General features: G+C 42.8%; 1 protein-coding gene across 2 annotated transcripts in view; it reads right to left on the bottom strand.

Moving 5' to 3' along the window:
* The window catches only part of MVB12B (multivesicular body subunit 12B), a 148,913-nt gene that overhangs the window by 93,697 nt on the left and 42,194 nt on the right, over window positions 1-13,022 (bottom strand). For both annotated transcript variants that reach the window (XM_060251271.1, XM_060251270.1), the window contains exons 4-6: window positions 5,840-5,936; window positions 4,922-5,051; window positions 3,788-3,910 (exon numbers count right to left, since the gene is read on the bottom strand). In XM_060251271.1, coding sequence (XP_060107254.1) covers window positions 3,788-3,910; window positions 4,922-5,051; window positions 5,840-5,936 — 350 coding nt within the window. The remainder of the gene's footprint in view (window positions 1-3,787; window positions 3,911-4,921; window positions 5,052-5,839; window positions 5,937-13,022) is intronic.

Below are 13,022 nucleotides of genomic sequence, written 5' to 3'. Positions count from 1 at the left end.
CAATTTCCCAAAGTATCTGTCAGAGGCTGATAACATCCACGCCAAAGGAAAAAAAGAGAGAGAGAAAGTTGTTGCTGTGGGAAAAAAAATACACACACTTCAGTAAATCCAGAAGTGACATTTTGCTTGAAGATGACAAATTGCTGGGAGACCTTTTGAGCGATTGTGGAGGAATCTCCCATGGCACCTCAGGAAGGAATTCCGAGCACATCGGCAAACCAAAGTAAATAACACAGGATGGTACACGTTGTCTCTGAGGCCTGGTCCTCACATGCAGCAGGAAGCAGCAGTGGTTGAATCTCCAGATGGTCAGATCACCAGTGGAATATACCATTTTAAAGTTATCTCAAAAAACCCTTCCAACTCCTCAACTTGTTTTTTTTTTAAATTAATGCACCAGGAAAAATGACTCCAGCTCTCTGCCCTGTTCTGTTGGCTTTCCACTGGCATGGAAGTTTCTTCATGTGAGGAAGAATTTAAAAATGTAATCTGACAATGGCAATCTGAAGTCCATCTCACCACCTCAGGACTCTGCCACCTCATTCTACTACATGTAGAACAGACAATTAAAACAGAAGTGCTTTGAAACAAATACTGCTGTGAATTTATGAAAAACTTTGCTACTGAACTTGCAGGGGAACATTTTCAAAAATCATGACTACCAAAAGGATAGATGGATGCAACAGGGAATGTGATACCTGTCTAGAATGATGGAAACCTCATTTTAGCTTCTATCAAATTTTCTTGGCTGTACTGCTTGCGGAGAAACCTCCACATTGTCTTTGAAGTTTTCTGGAGGTAAAAATCTAGTCACAACCGGAGGATTGGAGCAGAAACTGCTTCCAGAAATGTCACACATATTCTCAAAACTCTTTCAACAACAAGAAGACGACGACTGCAGATTTATACCCCGCCCTTATCTCTGAATCAGAAACTTACAATCTCCTACATCTTCTTCCCCCACAACAGACACCCTGTGAGACGGGTGGGGCTGAGAGTGCTCTCACAACAGCTACCCTTTCAAGGACAACTCCTGTGAAAGCTATGGCTAGCTCAAGGCCATTCCAGCAGCTGTAAGTGAAGTGGGGAATCAAACAGTTCTCCCAGATAAGAGTCCGCACACTTAACCACTACACCAAACTGGCTCTCCCTTAGATGTTTTGTTTCCTTAGATATTTTATTTAAAGAGAAATCTAAAAATTTAAGCTCTAGCTGGGATAAAATATGAACTCTAGCTTCTTCTCTAACTTCTACCATCTTTGGCTGGTCAGGCAACTGGTTCCTTATCTCACCTCCCAGGACTTGGCTACAGTGATCCACATAATGGGATCCACTTCCAGGCTGGGTTACTTCCAGGCTGGGTTACTGTAAATCGCTTCCAGGCTGGGTTACTGTAAATCGCTTCCAGGGCTGCCCATGAACCTGATCTGGAAACTGCAACTAGTCCATAATGCGGTGGCTCTCCTGCAGACGGCAATGTCTCCGCAGGTACACATTCAGCTGGTGTTACGTCAATTGCACTGGCTGTCAATTGAGTACTGGATCCAGTTCAACATTGCGGTATTAACCTTTAAAATCCTATATGGTCAGGGTTCTACATACTTTATGGGACTGTCTTCCCCCGTACGTGTCCCGGCAAGTAGTCTACTATTAACCTTCAAAGCCTTACATGGCCGAGGATAGACTTATATGAAGGACTGCCTTTCCCCATATGTTCTCCAAAGAGCCTTGTACTCACTGGATCAACACCTGCTGGCTACACCCAGTCCAAAGGACATCCCCAAGCCTCAACCAAGGCCAGGATTTTCTCATCCATTGGACATCAGAGTCCTGTAGGACCTCTTATAGTTCTGCAGGGCCTAAAAAATGGAGCTGTTCCACCAGGCCTTCAGGTGAGGCACAAGGTGCCCATCTCAGTTGGCCTCTCTGCTGTACTACCCAACCTACTGAAGCATCCATTGAATCCACCTATGTGGCCTTAATAGGTTTTTTTCTCTGTAATTGCTACTTTCTAAATTTTACTGTTTTCATTATTTCAACCTGTTGTAATTTATTGTAATGAGTTTCTGACTCTGTTTGGTGCCAGGTGACCCCCTCCCCAAGTTTACACAAATGCTTTGTTGATTTTCCCCTGTCGCACTTTCATCTCCACTTTTTAATCTGCTTTTTTATTGTTTTACTGCTTTTTATTGCTGTTTTTACATGATATTTTGTGAGGGGTTGCTTGTAAATCTTCATTAGAGCACAATATTTTGACAATACTGTCTGCTGACTCAAGCATTTTTAGGGAGAAGTCTAGTCTTTGTTGAATAGAAACGTTCCAATTTTAGGGACTGACGGGGAGGCAAAGGAAGAGCCCGTAAATGAAAGAGGCCCAGAGGCCCACAAATGTATAAAAAATATAATGCGAGAGACTTTTCTCCTGATACTGAACTCAAGGAACATCAAATGAAGCTGATTTGCAGAAAGTTCGTGACAAAAAGGAAAAATCTGCATTGCTAGATTTGGAATCCACAGCGCCTTAGAGACCAATAGATACCTAAGATGGTATCTGTCAGAGGGAGCTTTGACTCTCAAAAATGTATACCCTGAAGTCTTGTCGCCACAGGAGTCGGATCTAGCTGTTTGTTCTACTGCAGACCAACGTGGCTACCCCCTAAAACGAACTTCTTTGTTTAGTATCTTATTAACCTGTGAAATTCACTGTCAAAAGACAGGGCAATGGTTCGTAGCTCAGAAGGTTTTTTAAAGATATAATTTGCCATTGACACTCATGCATTTTCATAACTAAAGAACTACAAGTGTCTCTCCAAAAACTGTGAATTCTGGTATTGATTTCTGAGTTTGCATGGGACAAGCACTGAGGGGGGGGAGCACAGTCCAGGTTAAAGACTACTTAACTACTTCCCTTTGTGGCATGGGACAGGATATCCATGTGAAGTATGCAATGGCTGATTTCTGAAACAGAACAAGCAACTCTGTCTACACATGCGTAACTTCACAGCACAGGCAGAACATGGGACACTGACTAACTAAAAAGCTGAGAGGGGTAGAAAATAGATTGCTTATTTATGAACACTTTGCCCCTTCCCCCTCCAGTTTGGTGTAGTGGTTAAGTACGCGGACTCTTATCTGGGAGAACCGGGTTTGATTCCCCATTCCTCCACTTGCAGCTGCTGGAATGGCCTTGGGTCAGTTATAGCTCTCGTAGGAGTTGTCCTTGAAAGGCCAGATGCTGTAAGAGCTCTCTCAGCCCCACCCACCTCACAGGGTGTCTGTTGTGGCGGGGGGGGAGGTAAAGGAGATTGTGACCGCTCTGAGATTCAGAGTATAGGGTGGGATATAAATCCAATTTCTTCTTTTTCTTCTTTTAAGAAGAACAGTAAAGGAAAAAAAGTTACTGGTCACTGTGACACTAGCTGCTGAAAGACTGATTCTGGGCTTCTGCACTCCCCTTCATGTGTATGCTCAAAGATTTCCAGCTTGATAAGAGGGTCTTTTTTTGTTTGTTTGTTTGGACTTGTTGCCACTAAAGTAAGAGCCAGAGCCACTTTTTTCCCACCTCAACACTCTCGGGAGTTGCACGTTTTAGGTGAACAATGCAATCTTTGTGCTGCGCTCCAACCACTAGAAGGCAAAACAGCAAGCTGGCCTACACTGCAGATTTCAAGTAGTTTCCACCACTCGTAACTGAATGTACATTTCTCTACTGAATACAGAAAAGCCAAACACGTTCAAGAGACCCAAGTCATAATGGGCAAAGGAGAACTGAAGCAGAAAGACTTACCTGGGAAGGTTAGCGGCTGGTGTCGTAGCTGGAGCTTGCGGAGAAGGCGTTGTGGGCTGAGACGATTCGTGATTTCTTGGGACCTTCCCCATTCTGTACCAGATGATCATGTTGTTTAGTTCCCTTTGCAACACACACACACAAAAACATTAGCCATGTAGTTCGGTTAGTGTTCACAATCAACATCTCACTCCTAGTTTTCTTATGGAACTCATAACCACAAGATGTTACAGCCAGGGGTTGAGATGGCTTTCAAAAATTTTTTTTGATCAGTGGCTATGAAGAACCAAACCCTTCATTAACAGATATGCAGAACAACCAAAAGATAACCATTCCTTACAATGCACACCCAGGGCAATCCATCTGGTTGCTTCTAAGCAGGGGTGCTTTGTGGAGCTCATTCAGGATTGTTATGTAGCTGCACCTACTATTCAATGGACAAGGTGGAAAGGAAGAGGTGGAACTCTCAGAAAGGTTCAGGAGCTGTGCTCCTGTGAGCTCCCGCTGAATCCGAGGCCTGCTTCTAAGACCAACAACAACCCTCTGGTCTGACAGTAGATAAGCCTGTTGTCCGTGAGACTCCTATGGTTTGAATAGTCTCTGTTTTGTTTGTTTTTACACTGGTTTATATTTTGTCAGCGGTTTCATTACTCTGCATTTCACTGATGGGTTTTATGAACTCAGTTGCATCCTTTATTATATACCCTGTACTTTAACTATGTGTATAATGAGCAATACTAATACACACCAATTGCAGTCAAAATTAGAAGGAGAGATGGCACCAAAATAAAAGAATTGCTGGTTCACGTAAGGGAGAGAGCAAAATCAAAATGGGGAACTGCTAGTCATAACAGCAGTGATGAGAATCTTTAACCCAATCCTGGGCAAAACACCCAGTGAATCTTACTTTCTCCACATCTCAGTAATAGCTTCTCCTTGGCAAAGTGGAGCCAGGAGGGGAAAAGGGCCACAGCAGCAGGAGGAAGGAAGTAGATTTTTATCCCTTCTCCTTTCCAAAAGTTCCCTCAGCAGAAGTTCCCTTTTCTAAAGTTGTGCCAAGGAACTGCTAAAGCTGATCTGGGAAACAAGCATCAAACCCTGTGATTTAAGGGAAATAAGAGGACAGGTTCTTACCCTATGAATGTATACTGAGGAGGCGCTTGCTTGCCCCGGCCCAGAATTCGGATATCACAAATGGCAGCTTCTGTGGAATCCCGAGGAATGAACTTAATGCAAAGCCTCTTCTTTCGGAACGCTGTTTCCTCTGTGGGGGATGCACAGCAAGAGTTAAGGACCAGCTTTGTGGTGCCACCTTTTATTCTCCCCTCACCCCCCCCCCCCCAAAAAAAAATCACCTTCTGGCCTCTGGCCCTTTGCCCTCTTCCCATGACTGGAATAAAATCCAAAATATACTTTTTTGTACATCCACCTGCGGTACTCTCACTTTCCTTTGATGAACTAATTGCTTAAATCATAAGACAGGAACTATGGTTACCAACCATCTTCCCCACACTACAAGATTTACAGCTTGATAAGAGGGTCTTTTTGTTGTTGTTTGGACTTGTTACCACTAAAGTAAGGGTTAGAGCCACTCCTTTCCCACATCAACTTTTGGAGGAGTTGCATATTTTAGGTGAACAATGCAATTTTTGTGCTGGGCTCCAACCACTAGAAGAAAAAAGGCGGGGAGGGGGACACTGGAGATTTCTTCTGGGTTCACCCCCACCCACTTCTGGGCTCCATCCATCCTGTTTCAATGTTGGCTTTGATTCTATCATTACCTGACTCTTGGCTCTGCCTCCCACGATATATCCTATAGATTCTCTCCTAAGCGCTGTCAAAGCCCCAGAATTTTGGATTTCAACAGTTAGCGGGACTGTGCCTTTATATGTCACCTATATGTTATGTTTTATGTCTGCAAATTACCCAACATACTGATAACGTTACAGAAATTATTATAGCAATAATGTATAGGAGAGGCAACACTAACTTTATTCCACTGACCAAATGTTACAAATCTGGATGTGGCCAAAGCCTGAAAGTGCAACTCACGTGTGTCCATGGTCTCCTGAATGGGGATGAAGCCCACAGGCAGTGTGTCCTTGATGTCAATGAGCTTCATGTCAACCAAGACATTTCCCAGATGGCTCTTTAGAGAATGAAAAAGAACATTCAAGTTACCCTCAATGTGTCAGCAACTGAATGTGAAGGGTCAACCAACACAAAGGCACACAACTGAGTATAAGTGGAAGAGAGGGGAAGACCAGAGTCAACCTGGATGAGCTCCATCAACATACCTCCATCCCCAGCTGGTGCTGAGCGGAGGGTTGGCATTAACTATTGGAACAGTGCAGTGGTAAATGTGCAAACATTCTGTTCTTCAAGAGGCCAACAAATGTGTATAGCCAGTTAGGGATATTTGTATTTCTCTTTTTTTCTGCCTGCTAAGCTGCCTCTTTGTTTGTCTCAGGGTGCAATTCTTGGGCTTCATTCCTGCTGCTTCTCTTACTTCCTACCATCTGAATAGAAGATTCCCAATTCTGGATTAGGAAATTTCTGGAGATATGAGGGTGGTGTCTGGAAAGAGTGGGGTTGGGATGCCATGGAGATGTGATGCCATGGAGATGAGAGCCAGTTTGGTGTAGTGGTTAAGTGTGCGGACTCTTATCTGGGATAACCGGGTTTGATTCCCCACTCCTCCACTTGCAGCTGCTGGAATGGCCTTGGGTCAGCCATAGCTTTTATAGGACTTGCCCTTGAAAGAATAGCTGCTGTGAGAGCTCTCTCAGCCCCACCTACCACACAGGGTGTCTATTGTGGGGGAGGAAGGTAAAGGAGATTGTGAGCTGCTCTGAGACTCATAGTGAAGGGTGGGATATAAATCCAATATCATCATCTTCTTCTTAATGCTATGGAGTCCACCTTCTGAAGCTGCCCTTTCCCCCAAGTGAAGTGATTTTTGTAATCTGGGAATCTGTTGCAATGGTAGGACCATTCCAGGACCCACCTTGAGACAGGTAACCCTAGACAGCTACAGTGCTTCACCTCTCTGTCTAGTAGGGCAACTCCCCAAGAATAAATAACAGTTTCCTCCATTCTCCTTAACTCCAAAACAACTCCAGCACATTTCTTTATGAACAAAGAAAAATCTCTACTCTGCCAATGCAAACCCTCCCCCTGACCTTTGTCCCAATATAAATTGGCCCCTGGGGGTGCCACTTGCTCCACTAAGGAAAGTTTGTATGTTCTTCATACCAGGACAAATATCACCACCCAACGGCCAATTTACATTGGGAAAAGAAGACAAGGGGAGCTTGTTTGTTTTAGACTCCTTATACACCCTGCCTTCCTAGTTAAAATAAATACTAAGGACAGCTTACAAAAGCAAAATTTATTAAACAGCAGTTAAACAGAAGTTAACACCCCCCCCCCCCCAGGCAGCACCACAGTTCAGGTCACCCCACACAGACTGTTATTTAGAGGAAATAAAGGAACAGAAAATCCAGTTATGGATTTCCAATATCTTCTTTAAGTTGGCCCTTAGCAGAATGTCATGGGGGCCTTTCTGAATGCAGGAGAGGATTACCGGGCTAAGCATCTCCTGTAACATTGTGGAGTAAGAGTCTCTTGCACGTGTGCAGACTGCACTCTCCCATGACTGAATGCTCCTCACTGCCAAAACAAAACCCCCAGAACACCGAAAAATGGCAAGTCGGGTGAGAGGTTTCTGCCTAGCTCCATCCTGAGGTTTGCAAGTGACCACATGAATATTTATAAGCCCATGTCACCCGCTTGATTCCTCTAAGAGAAAGCCCTACATTTCCCACTGGCATTGTTCCCAGGCCCTGTTGGTTTTTAAGAACCAAGAGAAAAATTGACATTTGGATTTTAAAAAGGACACACACCCTTGTTTAATCAGATCAACTACAAGCTTTTTTCCCAGCGTGAAGGGGAACCTATTTCCATCTCAGATGCCAGGCTGCTGAAATGAAAAACTGCATCGGTTCAAACACTGGTGAATTTGGGTTGATCTACAACATTATCTGTCAAACTGTTACAACTGAGGTGTGCAGTTTTCATGAGACATGTTTTCACACATACTGCTTCCCAAATGGGTGGATTCTAAAAATTGCCCCGTGTGAAAACTTCCAAAAATGCTAGCTGAAATCCACTCTTTGCAACATCTCTGTATTTCTCTCTCCAGTCCCTTGATTAATAAGAGAAGACGTTAGTTTGGATTCTGAATACAGTTTCCTGATCCAACTGGCATGCAGATGTTACTTCCCCTCCCCCTTTTTTGGAACTTTAGTCAATTTTGAATCTATTTAGAGCTATTTTTAGAGCTAATTAGCCAAATTTATTACATATGTCTTTTCTGTCCAGATAAAGCTCTTCTGGTGTTTTGTTTGGTTTGTATAAAGTGTTGTTCATTGTTGCTAGCTTAGAAAATAGGGGCTCTTTGCATGCCATCTATTTTAAGGATAAGCAATTCATTTTCTAAGTCATCAAATCTAGTTCAATATTGTGTCCTTTGACTGGCAGCAGCTCTCCAAGATCTGTGACAGAGAAAGGACTTTCCCAATACCCAATATCTTTCAACTGAAGTCTCCAGCAACTGAACCTGGGTGGGGCACACACATGGCCAGTGAGCTATGGATGGATAACCTCCCAAGTCGAGGGACGGAAGGAGAGAGAGATGAAACTGTATCTCTTCCATGAGTGTGTAAGATATGCAGAGAAGGTTACTTATCCTCCAGCTCCTCCTGCAGCAGCTGTTTCAAGGTGAAAGCCATCTCCTGACTATATACTCCACCAGCATGGGCCTTGCTCATTTCCTGGGATATGGAGTAGGTGTTACAGTGGGGAACAATGCTCAGAAGAGCCACAGGTGGCTTGTCTTTGCTCTAGCATTATACCACACTGGCCAGCAAAATTGCAAAAATTGAGAAAGAGATGCATACTGGTGCAACCTAAGCTACTTCAGCACAGATTCCTTAGTTTTTGCCTTATAAGAGGTAGGGAAAAAAGAAGATGAAGTTGGAAAAGAAATTTTGTAATAAAGGAAATAAAGTTAATGCAGTGACAATAGAAGGACTTCTAGGATATTTGGATATCAAGTAAACGCAGGGGTGGCGAACAGTAGATCTCCAGATGTTTTTTGCCTACAACTCCCATCAGCCGCAGCCATTGGCCATTGTAATATTGCAAACAGTGAATTCTTTAAACATTATCAAGCACACTACAGAATATTAATTGTTGTCAAAATAATCACATTTGAGCAATGAACACAGGGCTTTTTTTGAGCAGGAATGCACAGGAACGCAGTTCTGGCTGGCTTGGTGTCAGAGGGTGTGGCCTACTATGCAAATGAGTTCATGCTGGGCTTTTTCTACAAAAAAACCCCCCTGAATGAACATATCCTTGAAAATATGTTTTGTGTCTACAATATGTAACAATTATCATCACAGCCAGGGCTTTTTTGGTAGAAAAAATCAGCAGGTACATATTTACATATTAGGCCACATCCCTGACACCAAACCAGCTAAAACTGCGTTCCTGCTCAAAAAAAGTCCAATTACGTCTAATTCTGAAACTGGTCATAGAGTGTGGATCAAAATATCCACACGATGGGTACAAGTACTGTTCTACGAGCCTGGTGAAAGTTCTAGGTTTGCAGAAAAATATGAAAAGTAAAAAACAACAAAAATACATTTGTTTAGAAAATCATTTGTTTAGAAAATCCCTAAAACCATCAAAGCAAGGTCTGTTGGGGGGTTTTTTAATGCCACTGACATCTCACAATATTAAATTGTAACCTTGGTAGCCACTGGTTATTAGGCAATCTGCAGCCAACACTGCTGAAGATTTGCAGCCTCAGTTGGTGTTGACATGAAGAAGGGGGTTGGTGGGGAGAGACAAAGTCAAAAGCGTAAAAGTTAGGACGGAGGATAGGTAAAATTGGAGGATGGAAGACCAGAAAAGGTAAAAAAGGCAAAACTGAAAATAAGGGAAGGGAGCAGAAAAGGGTAGGTGAAGGAAGGAGAGGCTGTCGGGGAAGAAACAAAATAATAGTAAGTAGAAGGGACAAAACGGAAAGGGAGAAGCTGTAGTAACTGTCAGGGGAAGGCAAAAAGGAAAACCAAAAAGGAGAGAGGAAGCGGTGGTGACATGAGATTCTTTTCTGTGTGTCTTCTCTTCTTGTTACCTAATGCTGCGCACCATCTTCCATAAAATGGTTCACACTATACAAGATCTTAACCTTGACTTTAAAAGCATTTAATTCATTCCAAAAGGAAAAATACATTTTTTCAGGGCTTCCCAATATTTCTATTAGAAAATTTACTATCGATCCCGAGGTCGAGGGAGGCAAGACTGAAAACAACTAGGGAAAGAGCCTCCTCAATCGCTGCCCCACATTGGTAGAGCCAACTGCCTGAGGCAGTCAGAGCCTTGTGGGACCTTGCCCAGTTCCGCAAGGCCTACAAGACAATATTATTTCAGTTAGCTTTCAACTGAAATTGCTGATACATTAGCTCTAAAGGATGCCTAAGCATACTGAACGCCATCTTCATTTAAATGGTAATTAGCACAGAAATGTTCAAATTGTTTATATTGTTTTAATTTAATGTTTAATTTAACTGTTTTATTGGATTTTACTGTGTATTGTGAACCACCCCGAGCCTGCTTCGGCAGGGAGGGCAAGATACAAATCAAATAAACTAAACTAAACGCTGAAACAGGATTTTCATGTCATACATTTTGAGGCAATAAAACCTCATCTTAAATTTCACTGATTAAAAAACAGGTGTTTTCACAGTGCTTCTCCAAAATTTCTAATTTTTCCATTAGAAAAACTGAAAGAAAAAAAAGCCCATTGGAAGATTTTCCCCTGCTCCTTGTTTTTCCATGCCTTCAAATCTCTAGTCATACAGCTTGTCTATCTAGGTCAGTTCTGTCTATTCTGACTTATAGCAGATCTGTTGTGCTCAAGGATCTTCAACAGCGCCTGCTACCTGAAATCCTTTTAACTAAAGATCTAAGAGTTTTAAACTGGAACCTTCTGCACACAAAGTACATGCTCTGCCACTGAGCTACATCTTCTCTGGAGCATAAATTTCTAACTCTTTTTCAGCCAGATCAAGACAGGTAGCCATCTTAGTCTGTCTGTAGCAGCAGAAGAGTCCAGTAGCACCTTAAGACTAACAGAATTTGTGGTAGGGTATGAGGCTTTCGTGAGTCATTGCTCACTTCTTCAGATATCTACCACAAATTTTGTTAGTCTTTAAGGTGCCAATGGACTCTTACTCTCTTCTTTTTCAGCCATCGTATTTGTTCTCCTTGGAACCCAGATATGCTTGGGTGACATTTTGATGGCCTTTTTTTCATTTAATCTGTTAGCCCCAATTTTGGCACCTTAAGTAAGGCCTCTTGACAATGACAGCTAGTGTGGTGTAGTGGTAAGAGAGCTGGCCCAGGACATGGGAGACCCAGGTCCAAGCCTCCATTCTGCCACAAAGTTCACTGAGTGACCTCGGCCTTTCATATTCTCTCAATCTGATCTACCAAAGAAGGCTTTCATGCTGATAAAAAGAACAGAACCGCATACACCAACCTGAGCTCCCTAGAGAAACAGTAAAATAAAAATAAATAGAGGGACACTTCCCCAGGCTGGCTTCTTTCTCAAATGGCAAGGTCAGCCCCAGGTGATATAAGTGGATAGTTGCCCCCCCCCCAACACACCTCAAATCACCCAGTATGCTTGCCTATTTATTACTTATTTTAAAGTACTCCTATCCTTTTTTCTGCTAAAAAACAGCAGTATGCTCAGCCACACAAGATAAGCATAGATGAAAAATGTACAACAATAAACCTAATTAATAAACAAGAAATAATAATAAAACAGCCATTTAAAAACAGCAGGCAATAAAAGACTAAAACAGTTGTCAATATAATCTTAAGACCAACAGTTTATTAGCATGATTTAAAAAACAAAACGTGAACACATTAAAACCACCAATGAGAAACACTTATTTAAATGATCTTTGAAACATACAGTCTTAAAACCAGCTTCTGGAAGGCTAAAAGCAAGAATGTCAAGGCAGCTTCCTGGGTCACTTCCACAATCTGGGGGCTACCATTGAAAAAGTCCTGCTCTTTGAGCTCACTGATACTGCATGCTCCCAGCAAAGAAACAACAGAAATACCCCCAAACCCCTGGACATCTAGCAAGTCCATTGTATATCTCACAAGCAGTGTTCCCTCTAAGCTAAGTTAGTGTGAACTAGCTCACAGTTCTTTAGCCTCTGGCTCACACATTTTTGTCCTAACTCAGGAAAAATGGCTCCAGAGCAAACTAATTTATGCAGTAGCTCACAACTTTCATGCCAGTAACTCACAAAGTAGAATTTTTGCTCACAAGACTCCACAGCTTAGAGGGAATATTGCTCACAAGCACGATGTGCTACACAAAAAAACAACATACAGTGAATTTTCCATGTGCAGGGTGAGACAAAAGTCTTGAGAAGAGCATTTAGTCATGCCACCTTCCAACACATCCCAGTTCTATGAGGACTAGGCTAAAGAGACCAGCTCCAAAAATTAGCTTCTATAGCAGGTGTACTTGGCATTTTTCACCAGTGGAATTGCTTTATGGCAGAATGCTTCATGCCAGCATTCTTACGTTGCCACAGTTCACAGAAACCTAATTCAGTGAGTAGCTGCTTTTTGCTTAAGGAAACCAGGGGAAAACAGCCCCTAAAACCAAGTTGAAGAAAGAGTAAAAGGAGCCTTGTGGCACTCAAAAAGCGAACAGATATTTTTGTAGTGCAGAATCCACCTAACCAAATGAATGAAGTGTCTCTTCAGATGGCAGACATAGATACATACAAATGAACACATTAGCACAAAGAAAAAAGTTATCTTAAACAGCAGGGTAAAAGTGCATTGTTCAGTGCATTGTTGGAGAGCCAGTTTGGTGTAGTGGTTAAGTGTGCGGACTCTTATCTGGGAGAACCGGGTTTGATTCCCCACTCCTCCACTTGCACCTGCTGGCATGGCCTTGGGTCACCCATAGCTCTGGCAGAGGTTGTCCTTGAAAGGGCAGCTGCTGTGAGAGCCCTCTCCAGCCCCACCCACCTCACAGGGTGTCTGTTGTGGGGGAGGAAGGTAAAGGAGATTGTGAGCCGCTCTGAGACTCTTCGGAGTGGAGGACGGGATATAAATCCAATATCATCAT

The sequence above is a fragment of the Heteronotia binoei genome, chromosome 12 (genome assembly GCF_032191835.1).
Source record: "Heteronotia binoei isolate CCM8104 ecotype False Entrance Well chromosome 12, APGP_CSIRO_Hbin_v1, whole genome shotgun sequence".
NCBI lineage: Eukaryota > Metazoa > Chordata > Lepidosauria > Squamata > Gekkonidae > Heteronotia > Heteronotia binoei.
The sequence above is the reverse complement of the archived record's forward strand: the minus strand, read 5'-3'. Positions and strand labels throughout refer to the sequence as shown.